The sequence below is a fragment of the Cetorhinus maximus genome, chromosome 1, assembly GCF_964194155.1.
Source record: "Cetorhinus maximus chromosome 1, sCetMax3.hap1.1, whole genome shotgun sequence".
Classification (NCBI taxonomy): domain Eukaryota; kingdom Metazoa; phylum Chordata; class Chondrichthyes; order Lamniformes; family Cetorhinidae; genus Cetorhinus; species Cetorhinus maximus.
In genome coordinates, this window is record NC_135879.1 from 208,759,172 (window position 1) to 208,779,658 (window position 20,487).

Consider the following 20,487-nt stretch of genomic DNA (forward strand, 5'->3'; position numbering starts at 1 on the left):
ATATTTGTGTTGTTCCATAACCTTCACAGGGCCTGACAAAAGAAAATGCTGAATAGAAACAAAACAATTGGCAGATATGCTCAGCTGCAATGCAATGACAGCATATGTTATATACAACAAAACTGGCCCCTGATAAATTTATTAATCACTTATGGCTTCCGTCTAGTGCTCCACAAGTTAATGCATCCACCACTCAGCTTACATCCTTTGCATGAGGTATTCACTATTCAAATCCCGCTAGGTTGATCTTCATACAAAATCATGATCGTTCACCACTGACTACCAAATTGCTGATGATTTGTTGACCATCATTTCAATTACCACGGTTCTATGCTGTAAGTGGTGTACTAAAGTTTTCTGAGAGGATTATTACCATCTAAATCATTCTCTGGTGTTTCCACTGTGAACCAGTCAGATGCTGGGCCTGTTCCATTCACAGTCATGGCAGCAACTTGAAAACTGTAATGCCCTCCTTTGTCCAGACCTGTCAATCAAATCATGACAATGGTTAGCGCAAACTGTCATTAGAAGTTTGCCTTTTTTACATGATTCATGTGTCAGAAAAGAAGCACTATACAGGCAAACAAACCTTGTAGTCATTTGTTCTCCTTTGAATAAGAACTGAGACCTAACATCCAGTGCACATGTATGAATAGATATTGACTTTGTGTGATAGTGTAAAATGGGTGATAGTGAGTCAGCAGCGCAATTTACATCTCTGCTGATTTGTTTTACTGAAGTGGATGGAAATAAAATTAGCAATAGATGCAAAAAGACAGCCAATTCACTATCAGCTATTTTACACTATCACACAAAGTTGAGATCTAGCCTGTGGAAATCTGTCATTATTGGAGTTGATTATACATCACTGGAAGAGGTTTCCATTTTCACTATTGTGAGATGCTGCATTAAACCAGTTACAACTCTTCACTGAGAAAAGCCTGGTACTCAGAGCCCTGATATATTTATTAGGATGTACATACAGCACATGCAAGAATAGAAATTACACGGATCCATTGCCAGCAAGGAACCTTGCAAGACATGAGTGTACTAGAAGACAAGAATACAAGAAGTAGGAACAGGAGTAGACCACACGCGCCCCCACCTGCACCACCCTCCCGCCCCACCCCCTGCCCCCCTGAGCCTGCTCCGCCATTCAATACGATTATGGCTGATCTTGGGCTTCAACTCCATTTTACTGCCCACTCCCCAGATCTCTAAATTCCGAGAGATCAAAAATCCATCTATCCCAGCCTTAAATGATGGACCATCCACAACTCTCCAGGGTAGAGAATTCCAAAGATTCACAATCCTTGGAGTGAAGAAATTTTTCTCATCTCAGTCCTAAACGATCAGCCCCTTATCATGATTAGGAGGTAGGGCTACTACAGTATATCCCCAACTATGCATACTGTAGTCATGTTTGGTGAGTGCACTAGCCGTGGTGCCATATGGTTTTTATCTTATAGTGCTTGCTTGGCTCAGTTGATAGCATTTGCCTTACTCAAGGACTTGACTGCACAATCTAGGCTGACATTTCAGTGTATTATGAAAGCAGTGCTTCACTGTCAGAAATAATCCTTATACTGTTGGGTAATTTCTGCCCTTCTTAGAATAGATTTATTGGGTTCTATATTTTAGGTTACCTTTCTGCTAAGTACCAACTCCCTATGGCCTTGAGAGTATTCTTATTTCTCCAAATATAAAGGGAAACTTTCAGTAATGTGCTCAGGATAATGGTTAGGAATTTCCTTGGAGCTGCCCCTGGACCACTCGGTAACTGCTGATAGTGAAGATAGAAGCCCTGTTTTCTATTGCAAATGGCAGGGGGTGGGGGGGGACTGGATTTTACAGCCTCCTGTCAGGCCTTTTTTTGGCGGGGGGGCATATAAAATATGTCGGGTGCCCTGCCCACCTGCTTCTCGCCAAAACCTGACCTATTCCCCATAATATGGGGGGTGGATAAATTGCCCACTAGGCCGTCAACCCTTAGGCCTATTAAGGCCCATAACCTCCCATATAAGTGGCAATTAAGGGCCTCAATTCATCTCCACTGCCATAAAATGCTGGGCAGTGACAGGTGGGTCAGACTGCGAAGACCATTTTTGAAAGGGCTTCTTTGAAAAGCGAGAAGAATGAAGTCTCATCAATTGGGGGTGTTCTGCGCATATCAGGACCCTCCCCAAGGTGTCATCCACCCTGCTTCATCCCTCACTATCTGGCCTTCAAAACCTAGCCCCCCCCCACCTCTCTCACCACCCACCCCCCCAAAAGACTCTCCAATCCCTCTCCACCCTAAAACATCGGAACTTACATGTCTTTGGTTGCCATCGCTCTTTTTCCTGCACCTCCTTGCAGTCCCTGCAACGCCCCCCTACTGATTTCAGGCACTGCCGGGACAGCTAGAGCTGCTGGCCAATCAGATAAGGCAAGGGTGGATGGGGATGAAGGCGTGGGTAAAGGGGTTGGGTTGAAGCCTAAAGAAGTAAACATTTCTTTCTCTTGTAATTGCAGCATCTTCACAAAAGCAGTTTGTTTCCTTTGTTTCAGGGGGCAGGGAGTCCGGATGCAACTACCCACAGACTGGGCAGAAAGGCTGGCCTTCCTGGAGGGGGAAATTACCCCAAAATGTCCATTGGAAGTAGTTTCTCTCCCTGAAGGTGAAATTAGCATTGGCCATCACTGGTGTAGGTTTCGAGGGTGCGTCTATGTAAATTTAGCTCCCTCCATGGATTTTGCCATGAAGCAAAAATGCGGTAACATGCTTTTTGAGTATAATGTAAAACCGAGCTCCTGTCTCTCTATTCTGGTGGTTCAAATGGATGTTAAACATGCTATGGCCCATATGTTATACACAAATTTTTTGATACAATGAACAAGCTGCATATCCACTGCAGCAAAAGAGACATATTTGAGATGAGGAAAAACTACATTAATGAAGGAGGTAACCGATGTTTATTTTCTTTTGCCTCGGGATGATATGCAGCTGTCCAAAATATAAATATTTACTGAGGATCCAAGGCATAAAATGGAGGACAACACCGAGGTTGAAAAGAGTAAGAGAGAAAATTAGTCAAATCAAAAATTAATAATCAGGTGTCATCATGTTTGTGTTTTAAAAGCATGTAGATTGTAGGAAGAAGAAAGAACTGAAGGAGTAAGTTTTGCCAATTTTGAGATCCTATAGAAGACAATTTGATTTCAACACCTAGAGGATTAAGGGAAGAAGAGTAACATAGAGTTTGTTGGATGATATAATTAACACTTAAAAGGAAATAAGATTCCTGTAAGTACTGGCAATTGCATTGTGTATCTCTCCTGTAGAAATGTTATCCACATGGAGTGCAGATGGTATGTACCCTAGTCTGTACAAGTAACATACTTGTCCAGTGCACAACCCTAAATACAAATGTTGCACATCCCTATGCAAAGAGTGTACATCTCCAGTATGAATAACACAAAGCTCCTAACATTCTAAGATGTGCATATGTTATATAATCAGTCTATGAGTGTCACTTTTTGTGTAGTAAATTTTGAAGATATGACTCATTTTCCACTCATATTTTATACTCATTTGACGTTGCCCTTTAATATGGATGTGACATGTGTGACAATGATTCACAGAATATGGAGCATCACAGACAAAGGCCATGTTCCACATTTCTGTTTCACTGTCTTCAAATGAATTAGTGATTATAATTCCCAGCTTGATAACATGAACATTAATCATTAGAATTCATGGCTAATAATGCAGTTAAATACCACATATCACCGTTGGACAGCTAACGTTTAGAATATTACATCACTGCAGGTACATAAAAGGAAAGGCTTTTCTAGTGTTGTAAAGAGCTGCCACAAGCCAGTCACAGCTGCTCACTTTCTAAGCAATGTTTAGCACATTGAATCCTGGAATTGTATCTGTGCATGTGTAAAGGTATTAGAAACAACTTTGCTATCACACATTGGGCAGCAACAGTTTCAATCAAATACCCTGTCCTATGGCAAAAGTAACATGTTGGTCTTCCTTAATCATATTTATCTCCCTGAACTGTCTCTTTCATTACTCTAAGAAGCATCCGTCTTTTCAATTCTCCTATCCCCTCATTGCAATTTAGTGTTCTGTTCACTGTCACTTACCTCTCCAGTTCCTGTGTGGCTCTGCAAACAAAGGTTTGCTGCTACCTACATGTTTGTGGGATAATTCGTAACTATCAGCCATAGCAGCCACCTCTCTTATTTTAGAAACTTGGCGGAATTCCATGCTTCCCCCACTGGCAGGTTTTGAGGCGGGGGGAGGGTGAAATTGGAGGAACGGGATTCCCTCCGGGTTCCTGCCTGCCTCGACCATGCAGTGATTTTATGCTGGGGCGGGCAAGGCCTCAGACAGGAAGCTCATCCTTGCCCCAACTGAGGCCCTTAAGTGGCCAATTTTGGGCCAGTAAGGGCCGTTTCCCATCCAGCCTCAATGTTTAGGCTAGCAGGAGGATTTACCTGGCATGGGGGATGCCCAAAAAAGAATAGGCCTAAATTTTGGGCGGAAAGGTGGAGGGAGCCTCATTCAGAAGCCCCCTTCTGACTGCGGCGCACCACCCCCTGCCCCCTCTCCCTTAAGGCCCAGTGGCCGCTGGACTTCCCTAACCCCCCATCCGGCCTTTCTCCTGACACCTCGATTGCCCACTTTGCACACCCCCAGGCCTTCCTTACCCTTCCCTGGGACTCCTTAAACTTACCTAGTCCCAGGCCTTAGGCTTAGGTATGTTGATGCACTTCCCCTTCAGTCCACGGCAGGTCTTGTCACTGCAGGGAGTGGAGAGCTGCTGGCCAACCAGGTTGGCCAGCAGCTCTCTAAGGCTGGACTTGCTCTCGAGTGAGGGGCAGAAGTCCTGCCTGCAGCCACTTGCCATTCATTCAAGCGTGAAATGGCTGTGGGGCACTTGAGTCAGCGGGGAGTTTGGATGGCGGGAAGAGAGACCCCGCCATCCGAAAAATTCAGGCCCTGGTTCCTGTTTTTAAATTCTTCCATTAACAACATCTCTCTAAGTTTTTCCAAAATGTTGATCAAGTTTCATCACCCTGTATCATCAATCAAATACCATTTCTTCTTCTCTAGCAAGTTCCATAAAATCTGATTCTGTCCCTTCCTCAGATTTCTAAACCTTGTGTATAATCTTTTGGGATAAACTCATACACATTAAGCACTGAAGTCTTAACCATATAATAATCTACAGACTGTTCACCCGGAAGAGTTGAACAAACCTGCAATGAATTTCCTACCAAAATCCTCTTTAATAAAATTGTACGAACTTCTATCGACCAATGTAAACTTTGCAGCGTTTGTTTCCAATGAGACAACATATATTTTAACTGAATTTAGGCATTAGATGAACACACCTTGTCAAGTCAAAACCAGAAGATAAATCTGAGCAATCATCAAATCTGCCTGCTACTGTTTAATTGTGTAATTGAAGTCTTTCTCTATCCAGTTCAAATTTCCTGACTTCCCTCTCTCTTTGAAATTCTAATTCAAGTTTTCACATTTCCTTTTCTATTTCTCTTTTTGCTCTCTTTCCAATTCAAGGGGAGGATTTTTCCCTCGTCGGGCGGGCTTGGGAAGCTGACCGCCACCTGCGATTGGGTCTGGACGGCGATTTCACGCTAGCGCTACCTGTACAGGGGTTGGGTGGGGGGGGGGAGAAGGGCGAGCGTGTACTTCACGCATACGCGCGACTGCGTGCTCGAAAACCCCCCTGAGGTACAGAGCTGCGTCAGGGAGATGAACAGTTTAAAACGTTAAAAATAAAGATTTCTAAAATGTTATAAAACATGTCCCCTCATAGACATGTTACCAATTAAATTTTAAAATGTTTATTTTATTTTTATTTGCTGTTGGAAACCTCATCCCGCCCTTGGATGAGGTTTTCTAAAAAAAATGCAAAGTCCGCTTGGCCTTCTCGCCTGCCCGTCAACCACAAAGTTGGACGGGCAGTGAAAAATTTCATTCAATTACCCTTTTAATGGCCTTAACAGGCCTTTTAATTATCGGCGGGTGCGCTGCTGACTCCAGCGTGCGCCCGCCAACCGAAATATCGCGCGAGTGCACGATGAGTCAGGACGCTTGCCCGACGTCACCGCGCATCATTTTATGCTGGGTCGGGTCAGGTGCGCGCCTGCCCGGCAAAGGGAAAATTCTCCCCCAAGTGATTACATTTCATTTTCTAATTCAAGTTGCTTCAGAATCCGGGCCAACTCAAGGTGTGTTTTATCTGGATTACTTTTCTCTTCCTCAAGGCTCAAGTGATAATCGAATACCTCAACTATTTCTGACTTCTTAGCGCCTAGTTTTAAAACTAATTTCAAACTTTTCTGCCACTACCTTCAAATTACCCTTTGTTAACTTTTGAAAGGCACTCAGAAACAAGTCGTCTCTTTCAGGGATGCTTCAGCAATAGACATAGCCATTTTAACTTTTCGATAAATACAGCAAAATTCACTGTGAAATCTTGTCTGTTTAAACTCTGGCCAAAGCACATGTACTCGTTGCAGCCTGTGGAGTCAAAATCCCACAAAACCCCCCCAATATATCACTGTCTCCATAGAACTTTGAAAAGAAATTCGAACTGTTGTCAAAGCCCATCCACCTTTTCTAGCGATCACACTGACTCCAGCGAGCAGATTACTCTTACACAGCCAAATGCACCTTAGTTAAACCCAGAAGTCAGCACATCAGAGCCGGCTTGCAATCATGTTTCATTTTCTTTTCTCTGATTTTAAGTATGCACTTGACCCCAATCTATCTATTCTTTTCCAGTTAAAACTCTCCTCAGTCAGTTTGTCTGTGAATAGTGCTGAGGGAAGGGTATTAAATTCGAATGTCTTGTGAAATTGTTCAAATGTGTGTTTGTGTGTCAGCTGTTCTGAAAATTAAATAATAAGTTATTTAAATATGCTTGGTCATGTTTTTGATGGTATTTATCAGTCTGTCTTGTTGAAATGGTTAGTCTGTCTGGAGGCTTTAAAGTGAGATTGTATGGTCAGATGGATTCTGTAAATGTTAAGAGAAAGGGACCACAACAAAGAATTTTTCTTACAACATAGTTTAGTGCAGCAGTCATGGACTAATTACATTATTTTAGACCATAAGATGTAGGAGCAGAAGTAGGCCATTTGGCCCATCAAGTCTGCCCCACCATTCAATGAGATCATGGCTGATCTGATAATCCTCAACTCCACTTTCCTGCCTTTTCCCCGTAACCCTTGATTCCCTTGCTGATTAAAAATCTGTCCATCTCAGCCTTGAATATACTTAAAGACCCAGCTTCTACAGCCCTCTGCGGTAAAGAATTCCACAGATTAACTACCCTCTGAGAGAAGAAATTCCTCCTCATCTCTGTTTTAAATGGGCGACCCCTTACTCTGAGATTATGCCCTCTGGTCCTAGACTCTCCCAGAAGGGGAAACAACCTCTCAGCATCTACCCTGTCAAACCCCCTAAGAATCTTATGTTTCAATAAGGTCACCTCTCATTCTTCTAAACTCCAATGAGTACAGGCCCAACCTGCTCAAACTTTCCTCATAAGAAAATCCCTCCATACCCGGAATCAACTTAGTGAACTTTCTCTTAGATAAGGGGACCAAAATTGTTCACAGTATTCTAGGTGTGGTCTAACGAGTGCCTTGTATAGTTTTAGCAAGACTTCCCTATTTCATACTCCATTCCCTTTGAAATATAGACCAACATTCCATTTGCCTTCCCTATTATCTGTTGAACTTGTATGTTAGCTTTTTGGGATTCATGCATGAGAACTCCCAAATCCCCCTTTGCTGTAGCCTTCTGCAGTCTTTCTCCATTTAAATAATATTTAGCTCCTCTATTCTTCCTGCCAAAGTTCATAACCTCACATTTTCCCACATTATATTCCATCTGCCACTTTTTTGCACACTCACTTAACCTGTCTATGTCCTTCTGTAGACTCCTTGTGTCATCCTCACCACTTGAATTCCCACCTGTTTTTGTGTCATCTGCAAATTTGGTGATAGTACATTCACTTCCCTGACCTAAGTCATTCATATATATTGCAAATAATTGAGGCCCCAGCACTGATCCCTGTGGCTCTCCACTAGTTACAGGTTGCCATCCTGAAAAAGCACTACTTAACCCAACTCTTTGACTTCTATTAGTTAGCCAATCCTCTATCCATACTAATATACTACCCCCAACACCATGGGCTCATATCTTATCAAGTAGCCTTACATGCGGTACCTTATCAGTGCCTTTTGGAAATCCAAATATATTACATCTACTGGTTCCCCTTTATCTATCTTGTTAGTCACCGCCTCAAAGAATTCTAATAAATTTGTCAGGCATAATTTCCCTTCATGAAGCCATGCTAACTCTGCTTGATTAGATTATGTAATTCTAAGTGCTCTACTATTACACCCTTTAGAATAGACTCTAACATTTTCCCAATGATAGATGTTAAGCTAACTGGCCTACAGTTACCTTTTCTTTTGTCTCCCTCTCTTTTTGAATAAGCGTGTTACATTGGGTAGCTTTTCAATCCTCCGGGACTTTTCCAGAATCTAAGGATTCTTGGAAGATTGCTACCAGTGCATCCACTATCTCTGTGGCTATTTCCTTTAATATCCTAGGATGCAACCCATCAGGTCCAGGGGTCTTATTGGCCTTTAGCCCCATTAGTTTCCCTAGTACTATACAATAGTTATTGGATTTATTTCCTCCCTCTCATTTGCCCCTTGATTATTTCGTATTGCCATTGCTCTTACTCAAGGGGCCATTATTGGTTTTTGAATACTCAAGATCAACGGTTGTTTAAGAATATATCTTCTGTTTCTGCTTCATTTGTCTAATTATTGTTTTGTAACTTTGCCTAATTCAGTTATTCTACTACCCCCGAAAGACAAAGTATGATCTGAGGTTGCGTGATAAAACTAATAGCTGGAATAAACTTGTATTTAAACTTGTGTTTATCTAGTGCCTGTCATATTATAAAACACTAAAAGGCACTTCTCAGGCTGATGTGTGGAAAATGGATATTGGGCCAAAAAAGGAGATTAGCGGGGTGAACCAAATGATTGGCTGATGAGGTTTTTAGAGGAGGAACAGGAAGATTTGAAGAGGATTTAGAGAGAGCCACAGGGCATCAGGGTCAGGGAGCCAAGGCTCTGCTACCAATATTGATGTGAGGGGTTAGATGGGGGATCCAAAAGGTCAGATTAAGTGGTACACGAAGTTCAGGGTGATTTAGGGGCTGGACTGGAATGATTTAAAATCAAATTTTAAACTTCAGGCACTTGGGGGAAGCGGGAACCAATGCAATTCAGTATTGGCAGTGGTTATGTAGAAGAAAGACCTCGTACAACAGAATGCACCCGGTGTTAATAAAAATGGCCAATGCTTTGAACAGGCTGAATCTCACCTGTAAAAAGGTACCAAAGATTGTTGGGTTCCAGGGTCTCCATGTCACCCCTACGGCCAATCTTTCTGTGCCTGATTTTGTATCCGGTAATAAAACCATTCTGCATGTTGGGTGGTGGTGGCATCCAGCTGACCTTTATACTCTGGAAAACAGAAAGATTTCTGACCTTTAATCAGCAATTTTCAATCAAACCTCATTGTAATAGAATAAGAGCCCGCTTTAATACTGATACCGTTAGTATAATAATCAATTAATCCTCATTCAGGTTTGCAAAAACATAGAAAGGCACAATTTCCACTTTCATTACACCATTTCAGGGACATTAATTAAGGTATAATGGTGAAAAATCCTCTGACTGCTCACCAATTCTCCCTCCCCTTCCAAGGTTTTCCTCTACAAGTTAAGTGTATTCAAAGTAGACAGTAATGACAGTGACTTTATATATCACAGTTTCCATCATTATTGCCATAACAACTCATCGCTCTACAGATTGAGTATCCTTTATCTGAAACCCTTGGGGCCAATTATGTTTCAGTATGCAGATATTTTCAGTTTTTGGATTTACCATTATGTACAGTAGGCCTAGAACTACTTACATTACAATAGCCTAAGCCCAGGCTAGCTATCGTCTCTAGGTTGTTTCTCCATTTGCCAACTCTCACACACCCTACTTCTTAGCTGTTAACACTTATTGCACTTGTAAATATATATTGCTTTCTTAACATCCAAATTAACTGCATAGCCATTCAAAAAAAGTTTGGTTTTCGGATGTACAAATAAAGGATATTCGACCTGTAGTGATATCACTAACTTAAAGGCTTTTTTTTTCATTCATTCATGGGATGTGGGCTTTGCTGGCTGGCCCAGCATTTATTGCCCATTCCTAGCTGCTCTTGACAAGATGGTGGTGAGCTGCCTTCTTGAATTGCTGCAGTCCATGTGGTGTAGGTACACCCACAGTGCTGTTAGGAAGGGAGTTCCAGGATTTTGACCAAGCAACAGTGAAGGATTGGCGATCACCGTTGTTGTTTCTGGTGCCTAGGTCGATGCCGGTGGTCTGTCTGGTTTCATTCAATGTTGTTAAGTACTGGTGGAAGGGCTTTAAATTTCTAATCAGTCGTCAAAGAGTGGATTCAATCACACATGACTTATTCACAATTCCTGCCCAGTTTTTAAGTACAGAAGACCACGCCCAAGTTTATTGACAAAGTTCCTTTGAAAGCTGTCATGAGTCAAACATATATAAGGTTGACCTGTGACCCGTCATGTAATCTAATCCATTGGAAGAGGTGGGGAGAGGTGAAGCATCGAAAATTTGACAGTAAAATTTAAAGCACCACTGCAGGATATTAGACCATATAGTTAGAATCTGTTACTTGTCATAATGTAAAATTTTTTGTCATTTGTAATTGAGGGTACAGTTGAATCATTCCAAGCGAATCACACTAATGAGTCTCCAAATTAGGTAATTTATCAAGAATTTTCACTTCCCCTTTCCCGGCAATGTGGTAAGCCTCATTGAATCATTTTTATTGCAGGAGACCAGCCATAATAAAGATGTTCAGATACCAATTCTTATGTCATAATACTTAACAATGAAAGTTTATGATATATAAGATGATACAAAATCCAATACACTAATACAAAACCAATGTATTACCTTCCAACTGCAAGGTACAAACCACCAATCCTTATGAATGTGTCAAAGAGCAGCTATAATAATCAATGCCCAGTCTGCTGTTAGCATCCCCAAACGAAAGGTGAAGGCTATGATACATTGACTAGTTCTGAGGAAATAATGGAAGAATGGGAGGATGATAGTCCATTTTTCATTGCCTTTTATATATTTCTGAATTTATGATATTGAGGAACGTTAGCACTGTGACATGTTCCAATTATCAGGAAGGGCACTCATCATGCAGTCAGATGCAGACAAATGCTGTTGGTCCCCCACCAAATAATTTAGGAGATAAATTTTGTTCATATAGCACTGCTTCTAGTGACGCTACAGAGACTCTGTCATTACCCCAGGGACAGGCAAGGCAGCCAGTGATCCATGGTGTTGCCTGCCCTATGGAATCGATAATCGTAGCACCAATAGCTGATTTCTCCAGCCTTATGTCCAACTTCAAAATAATGCTCGCTATTGAACTTCTGTTTGCTACAACAGCCACTATCTTTGAATGGTGGGGTGAGGGAGGACCTGCAGGGGGCCAATCCTTTTTAGGGTAGGTGGGAGGGGAGGCACCCAATGTTCAAAGGAGGCTGCTGATGAAGTCGTTCCCCCGCCCTACCACCCCACCCCACCCCGCTGCCCAGCTCGAGGCCTGAACAGGGTTACCTTTCGTGTTTCCTCCCCTGCCCTGAACTCCTCCCGCCAGCCTGAAAATTGAGGCTGGATGGGAAACGGCCCTTAGGGGGGAATTTTCTCCCCATCGGGAGTGGTCGCAGGTGGGCGCGCAGCCGATTTTACTTGAGCGGGCCAGTTAAGGCCTGTCCAGCGTGACACGCACCCGGAAGCGCTGTGCGCTCCCTTTGCGAAAGAGCGCAGAAATCTCCCTGAGGCACAGAGCTGCCTCAGGGAGATTAGTTTGATCTTTAAAAATTTTAATAAAGACAGAAAAAAAAATTTTAAGATATGTCCCCTCATGCAACAGTGTTCCATGAGCTGGGACATGTCAATGAATTTTATTGAAAAACTTTATTAAATTAAAACCCTTCATGAAACCTCATCCCACCCGTGGTTGAGGTTTCATGATAAATGCGAAGGCCGCCTGGGCTGTTCGCCTGCCCGTCAATCTTAAAGTTGGGTGGGCAGCTCATTTAAGTATTCCAATTGATATTTAAATGGCCTTAATAGGCCTTTGACAGTTCAGCAGGCGCGCAGGCAACCCTGGTGCGTGCCCGCCGATCTGAATATCTGAATGATGCGCGGTGATGTCAGGATGCATGCCTGATGTCACCATGCGTCAGTTTACACATTGGCAAGAAGGGCCCGCCACCGCTCGCCGACCCGAAGATTCTGCCCTTAAGTTTTTTTTATTCATTCACGGGATGTGGGCTTTGCTGTCTGGGCCATTATTTATTGCCCAACCCTAGTTGCCCTAGAGAAGGTGGTGGTGAGCTGCCTTCTTGAACCATTGCAGTCCATGTGGTGAAGGTACACCCACAGTGCTGTTAGGAAGGGAGTTCCAGGACTTAGACCCAGCGACAGCAAACGAACAGCAATTTATTTCCAAATCAGGATGGTGAGTGGCTTGGAGGGGAACTTCTGTGTAATGGTGTTGCCATCTATCTGCTGCTCTTGTCCTTCTAGATGGTAGTAGTTGTGGGTTTGGGAGGTGCTGTCTAAGGAGCCTTGGTGAATTCCTGCAGTGCATCTTGTAGATAGTACACATGCTGCTACTGTGCGTCAATGGAGTGAATGTTTGTGGATGTGGTGCCAATCAAGCAGGCTGCTTTGTCCTGACTTGGTCAACAATTGGCCACTTAAGGGCCTCAATTGGGGTAAGGGCCGGCTGGCCAAGGCCTTGCCTTTCCCAGTGTAAAATTGCGGAGAGGCCAAAGCAGATGGAAGGACATCTGAGAAGCACAAGGGTAGTACAAAAGTCCATGTCTTTTGTGAGCATTCAATTAATAATAAAGACTGATTCTAGGAGCAAGGGGACTTTACAATTTTGGCTGTGCCTGTGGCATTACCCATCTTCCTCATGACATCCCAGCATACAATGCCAATTATCAAATTCATATTTCACTGTGAAGGTAGCTGCAGCAAAAATTCATCACTATATCTTTTTTATAATAAATCAAACTCAGAAGAGCTGACTAATGTGGACTCTAAAATCAGGCATGAGAAACTGGCCCGGACGATAGTCGCAAGGTTGGAAGGGAACAAGGGGAAGGGTTTGTGGTCAAGAAGCAAGCTTCCTGTGAACCTACAATTGGCCAGCTTCCCTCTGGATGGCTGCTCATTGGCCATCCAACGCTTTTCGGGAAGGCCCGCCAAACCACATGTTAATCTGGCTTTGGTGGGGCCACTGGTGCATCATCCCCTGAAATCAAGAAGCTGGGAGAGGAAGTCCAGCCTGGCGAAAGCTGCCGGCCATTCAGAGACTGGCTGCTCTTGTGCTCAGCAAAGACACCCCCCCATAGTCCCACGATGTCGGAAGACCCAGGCTACAGGTAAGTAAAGTGGGGGGGCGTGGGAGGGGTGGCTGTGTGGCTGGTTGGGGGGGTGGAGTTGCCAGAGAAAGGGAGGCAGGGGGTTGGAAATAAGTGTAGAGGGTGGCTCTCAGTAGCTTCCCCCCTCCCCACCCGCTTGCCAATGTGCAGTCTCTCAATCAGGTACTGACTGCCTTTGAGGCTTCCCCTCACCACCCCTCCAAGATGACAAGCAGCCTGCACAGGTTTACCAGTCATGCATGCTGCATGCAGACAGACCGGCCACTGGGTTAATACCAGCGGAGGCAGCATGAGGCCCCTAAGTGGTCTTAATTGGCCTCTTAAGGGCTTCAATTCGCAGTGGGGCAAGGAGGTTCACGCCTTTGGGAATTCAGGAGGTAATTCTGGTGGAGGCAGAAAGGTGGTGGGGTTCAGGGTGCCACCACCCTGCCTCAGTAAATACCCTTCCCGCCTCCAAGCTCACCACCAGCGAGAACAGAGATGGCCGGCGTGGGAGTGAGAGGATCCCTCAGTTCCCATTCTGCCTCCTTCCTGCCGAGAAATGTAAAATTCAACCCCTCAACTTTTGTATTTCATTATAAAACCCAATATTCTATTACCATTTCTGTGAGCTGTTTTTAACGTCTCATAAACCTAAACTCTCAAATCCTTCTGCTCTTCTACATTCAAAGCAAAACTATTAAGTTTATATATTTACCAAAACAAAATTCCACTTGCCACAGTTTTTCCCATTCTAACATCTAATTAATGTCTCCTTGCAGCTTCCTTTGGTCCTCAGAATTAATTATTAGATCATCTGTGAGTCTAGACACCACCCTCACTAGCTTTATATCCATATCATTAATGTACACAGTATACAGAAGCAGTCTAAGAACAGGAGTATATGGGACTATCCACTTCCAACCACACAGATTCCCAGGTCAGTCATGGGAATAAACTCAAAGAGCACTTTCCTCCTCCTTCCATCTCACTATCCTCTGTGTGCGATAATAGGGTGGCTATTTTCAGGGGTGCAAAAGTAGCTGGCATTTGGCCATTTTGTTTGAAACCTTCTCGCATTGCAGCATTGGAGTAGGGTGGGGGGAGCATACAGAAAATTAGGAAATTCCATTGTCTTCCAGCTTTCCCTGATTTCCATACTGGAAATTTTCTAGCTGCCATTCTCCGGTCCTGTGGCTAGTGACCAGCCCTACACCTGCAGGTCACTCAGGCTTGCAGCTACACCTGTACTCTTTCCCCAAGACCCTTCTAGGGAATGATGTGACCGGAAAGAGTCCAGCATAATAAGTACACCACATCTTTCTAGTCCGACACAGTGGGGAGACATATAGAAAACGCCAGGGCCACTCAGCTCCTGAACTCATTACAGCCTTGGTCCAAACATGGATAAAAGAGCTGACCATCTCCAACTAGAGAGAATCTATCCATCTCCCCTTGATATTCAATGGCCTTACCATCACTAAATCTGCCTCTATCGTCATCCCGTGGGTTACCTTTGACCAGAGACTGAACTGGATCAGCATATAAATACTGTGGCTACAAGAGCAGGTCAGGGGCTAGAAATTTTGCTAGAAATCCTGACTTCTCAAAGGCGTCCACCATCGGCTCCAGTCAGGAGTGTGATGGAATACTCTTCACTTGCTTGGATGAGTACAGCTCCAACAACGTCCAAGAAGGTCGACACCATCCAGGACAAAGCTGCCTGCTTGATTGTCACGCCATGCAGCAACGTAAACATTCACCTACTCCACCACTGATGCACATTGGTAGCAGTGCGTACGGTCTATAAGATGCACTGCCAGCAACTCTCTCCTTCAAGGGCAGGATTTTATGTCCCACAGGCAGGCGCACGCCCAACCTGATTGAGGAGTAAAATAGTGTGCGTTAATGTTGGGCGAGTGTCTCGATGTCATCACGCATTCGTGTGATATTTCATTCGGCAGGCCTGTGCAAAGGTCAGCAGCATGCCGGCCAACAATTAAGAGGCCTATTAAGGCCATTAACCAATTAATTTAAAGCTCTTTTTCACTGCCCGTCCAACCTTACAGTTGACGGGCGGGCGAATTGGCCAGGCGGCCTTTGGGTTTTTTAGGAAACCTCATCCACGAGCGGAATGGAGTTTCCAACATTAATCAAAAAAAGGTTTTGACATAATTTTTAAGACATTTATGTGCATGTGACTGAGTCCTATGTGGGGACTTTTTTCACATTTTCAAATTCTTTATTTTTGTTTTTACACTTCTTCAGCCCCCTGAGGCAGCTCCCTGCCTTCAGGGAGCTTTCAGTGCGCGCTCCCCTGCGCATGCGCTGACTTTTGCGCTCGCCCTCCTCCTGCCCCCACACCGAGAGCTGAGCTTCTCAGCGCGCCTCTCACGCTGGCCGGTCGTTGATTGGTCAGCCAGCTTTAAATCACGGTCAGGGGCCCATCACGGGTGGCGGATCATTTCTCGGCCGCTCCCGGGCCTGCCTGCCACACCCACCCGACGACCCGAAAACCCTGTCTCAACAGTGCCTTCAAGCACATGACCTCTACCATTTATAAGGATAAGAACAGCGGGTGTGTGGGAGCAGCACCGCCTGCAAGTTCCCCTCAAATACACACACAATCCTGGCTTGGAAATATATCGCCGTTCCTTCACTGTCGCTGGGTCAAAATCCTGGAACTATCTTTCTAACAGCACTGTGGGTGCACCTACACCACATGGACTGTTCAAGAAGGCAGCTTACCACCACCTTCTCAAGGGCAACAGGGGATGGGCATCAAATGATGGCCCAGCCATAAATAAAAAAAATGTGTTTCTTTTATGTTGCAAGTGCAGCATATTAAAAAGCGATGTATGAATTTCAGAATCAGAAGATAATTCAGTGTTTAAATGGTGAGTGTTTCCATCCCTTATTTTTGCCATCACGTCACAGAGAGTGGATTACCAATAAGCCTAACAGAGCGAACCAGGCGGGAGAATGCAGTTGAAACCAGATTCATTCTGCAGCCTTATGGTGTCACTCATTGTCCAGTTCAGGCTAGCGCAAAGATCAAATTACTGATTGTGAGCCATAATTTACAGCATCCAAAATCATTATGATTCCTGATGCCCTCATAAAAATTGAAATAGTCCTTTGTCCATGACTCTGAAATGCAATGAAAGCAGAATTTCAGCACCAATACCAAGCCTGAGCGAAAGCAGTAACTAATTGCAACAGCTAACAGCTGTAATTATAATCATTGAAGCATAGATTCAATATATCACAGACAATTACACAGATTTCAGGTAGCTATCACTGATGAACTAGCCTTTCTTTGTCCTTTTGCCATTAAATACAGTCTATTTGCAAGATCAAATAATGACAGTCATTTTAAATGAACACTCTAGGCTTTCAGCAGAATTTCTGTGCTGCACCATTAGTATTTCTATTCCAGATATGAGAATGGATAAAGACAAGTTGTTATCTCAATGCCAGGGGAGGCGATGCCGCAGACACCCAGGGTAATGTTCTGGGGACCAGGGTTCGAATCCCGCCACAGCAGATGCTGGAATTTGAATTCATTAAAAATCTAGAATTAAAAGTCTAATGATGGCCATGAAACCATTGTCGATTGTTGTAAAAACCCATCTGGATCACTAATGTCCTTTAGGGAAGTAAGTCTGTCGTCCTTACCTGGTCTGGCCTACAGGTGACTGCAAACCCACAGCAATGTGGACTCTTAAATGCCCTCTGAAATGGCCTAGCAAGCCACTCAGTTGTAACAAACCGCTATAAAGTCACAAAAAAGGAATGAAACCAGACGGACCACCTGGCATTGACCTAGGCACTGAAAATAACAACGGCAATCTCAGCCCTATCGACCTTGCAAAGTTCTCCTCACTAACATCTGGGGGCTAGTGCCAAAATGGGAATAGAGCTGTCTCACGGACTAGTCAAGCAACAGCCTGACATAGTCATCCTCAAGGAATCATAACTTACAGATAATGTCCCAGACACCACCATCACCATCTCTGGGTATGTCCTGTCGTATCGGCACAGTGGTATACAATCAGGAGGGAATACCCTGGGAGTCTTCAGCATCGACTCTGGACCCCATGAAGTCTCATGGCATCAGGTCAAACAAGGGCAAGGAAACCTCCTGTTGATTACCACGTACCGCCCTCCCTCAGCTGATGAATCAGTACTCCTCCATGTTGAACATCACTCGGAGGAAGCACTGAGGGTGTCAATGGCGCAGAATGTACTCTGGGTGGGGGACTTCAATGTCCATGATCAAGAGTAGCTCGGTAACACCACGGCTGACCGAGCTGGCCAAGTGACATAGATGACATAGCTGCTAGACTGGGTCTGCGACAGGTGGTGAGGGAACCAACAAGGGGGAAAAACATGCTTGACCTCACCTCACCAACCTGCCTGCTGCAGATGCATCTGTCCATGACAGTATTGGTAGGGGTGACTACTTAGTCATTGTGGAGACAAGGTCCCGCGTTCACACTGAGGATACCCTCCATTGTGATGTGTGGCACTACCACCATGCTAAATGGGATAGATTTTGAACAGATTTAGCAACTCAAGACTGGGCATCCATGAGCCGCTGTGGGCCATCAGCAGCAGCAGAATTGTACTCAAACACAATCTCCAACCTCATGGACAGGCATATCCCCCACTCTACCATTACCATCAAGCCAGGGGATCAACCCTGGTTCAATGAAGATTGCAGCAGGGCATGCCTGGAGCAGCAACAGGCATACCTAAAAATAAGGTGTCAACCTGGTGAAGCTATAACACTGGACTACTTGCGTGTCAAACAGCATAAGCAGCAAGTGATAGGCAGGGTTAAGCGATCCCACAGCCAATGGATCAGATCTAAGCTCTGCAGTCCTGCATCCAGTCATGAATGGTGGTGGACAATTAAACAAATCACTGGAGGAGGAGGCTCCACAAATATCCCCATCCTCAACGATGGAGGAGTCCAGCTCATCAGTGCAAAAGATAAGGCTGAAGCATTTGCTACAATCTTCAGCCAGAAATGCCAAGTGGATGATCCACCTTGGCCTCCTCCGGAGGTCCCCAGTATCACAGATGCCAGTCTTCAGCCAATTCAGTTCACTCCACGTGATATCAAGAAATGGATTAAGGCACTGGACACTGCTAAGATCTGACAATATTGCGGCAATAGTACTGAAGACTTGCGCTCCATAACTTGCTGTACCCTAGACAAGCTGTTCTAGTACAGCTACAACACTGGCATCTACCCGGCTATGTGGAAAATTGCCTAGGTATGTCCTGTATACAAAAAGCAGGACAAATACAACCTGGCCAATTACCGCCCCCTGAGTCTACTCTCCATCATCAGTAAATTGATGGAAGGGGTCATCAACAATGCTATCAAGTGGCACTTGCTTAGCAATAACCTGCTCACTGACACCCAGTATGGGTTCTGCCAGGGCCACTCAGCTCCTGATCTCATTACAGCTTTGGTTCAAACATGGACGAAACAGATGAACTCCCGAGGTGAGGTGAAAGTGACTTCCTTTGACATCAAGGCAGCACTTGACCAGGTGTGGCATCAAGGAGCCACAGCAAAACTAGAGTAAATGGGAATCAGGGTGAAAACATTCTGCTGGTTGGAGTCCTACCTAGCACAATGGAAGATGGTTGTGGTTGTTGGGGGTCAGTCACTTCAGCTTCAGGACCATCACTGCAGGAGTTCCTCAGGGTAGTGTCCTCGGCCCAACCATCTTCAGCTGCTTCATCAATGACCTTCCTTTCATCATAAGCTCAGAAGTGGGGTTGGTTACTGATGATTGCACAATGTTCAGCACCATTCCCGACTCCTCAGATACTTAAGCAGTCCGGTCCAAATGCAGCAAGACCTGGACAATATCCAGACTTGGGCTGACAAGTGGCAAGCAACAGTCACGCCACACAAGTGTCAGATAATGACCATTTCCAACAAGAGAGAGTCCAACCATCGCCCCTTGATGTTCAATGGCATTAGCATCAATGAATCCCCCACTATCAACTTCCTGGGGGTTACCATTGACCAGAAACTGAACTGGACTAGCCATATAAATACTGTGACTACAAGAGCAGGTCAGAGGCTAGGAATCATGCGACAAGTAACTCACCCCCTGACTCCCCAGAGCCTGTCCATATCTACAAGACACAAGTCAGGAGTGTGATGGAATACTCCCCACTTGCCTGGATGAGTGCAGTTCCCACAACACTCAAGAAGCTTGTCACCATCCAGGACAAAGCAGCCCACTTGATTGGCAACCCATCCACAAACATTCACTCCCTCCACCACCAATGCACAGTAGCGGCAGTGTGTACCATCTACAAGGTGCATTGCAGGAATTCACCAAGGCTCCTTCGACAGCACCTTCCAAACCCACGATCAATATCATCTAGAAGGACAAGAACAGCGGATAGTTGGGAACACCACCACCTGGAAGTTTCCTTCCAAGTCACTCACCATTCTGACTTTGAAATATATCACCGTTCCTTCACTGTTGCTCGGTCAAAATCCTGGAACTCCCTTCCTAACAGCACTGTGGGTGCACCTACACCACATGGACTGCAGCGGTTCAAGAAGGCAGCTCACCACCACCTTTTTAGGAATGTTCTAACATGCTACACCACAGAACATTGGACTCTTCATAGAGTGAGCCTTGAACTTGCCAAAAATAGACTAGACACCTCCTAATATGAAAGAGAAGCCCATTTATCTGTTGCATTGCAAATCACATCACCTGATACAGCACCACATCAGGGTGCATCTCCTGGTACACTATCACTGCAAACTAATCCACCTGGTACAATTTGTGAAGGCATCAAAAGGGTTGGTGGAGGCTATAGGAGTCACCAGGCTGCTAGCTGG

The 20,487-nt window shown here is 44.6% G+C and overlaps 1 protein-coding gene across 1 annotated transcript in view; it reads right to left on the reverse strand.

Annotated features, from left to right (window-relative positions):
• The window catches only part of dcc (DCC netrin 1 receptor), a gene marked incomplete at its 5' end in the record, with an annotated part of 921,129 nt that overhangs the window by 175,839 nt on the left and 724,803 nt on the right, over positions 1–20,487 (reverse strand). The window contains 2 exons of the mRNA XM_078539210.1: positions 374–484; positions 9,438–9,579. Of these exons, the coding sequence (XP_078395336.1) occupies positions 374–484; positions 9,438–9,579 (253 nt within the window). The remainder of the gene's footprint in view (positions 1–373; positions 485–9,437; positions 9,580–20,487) is intronic.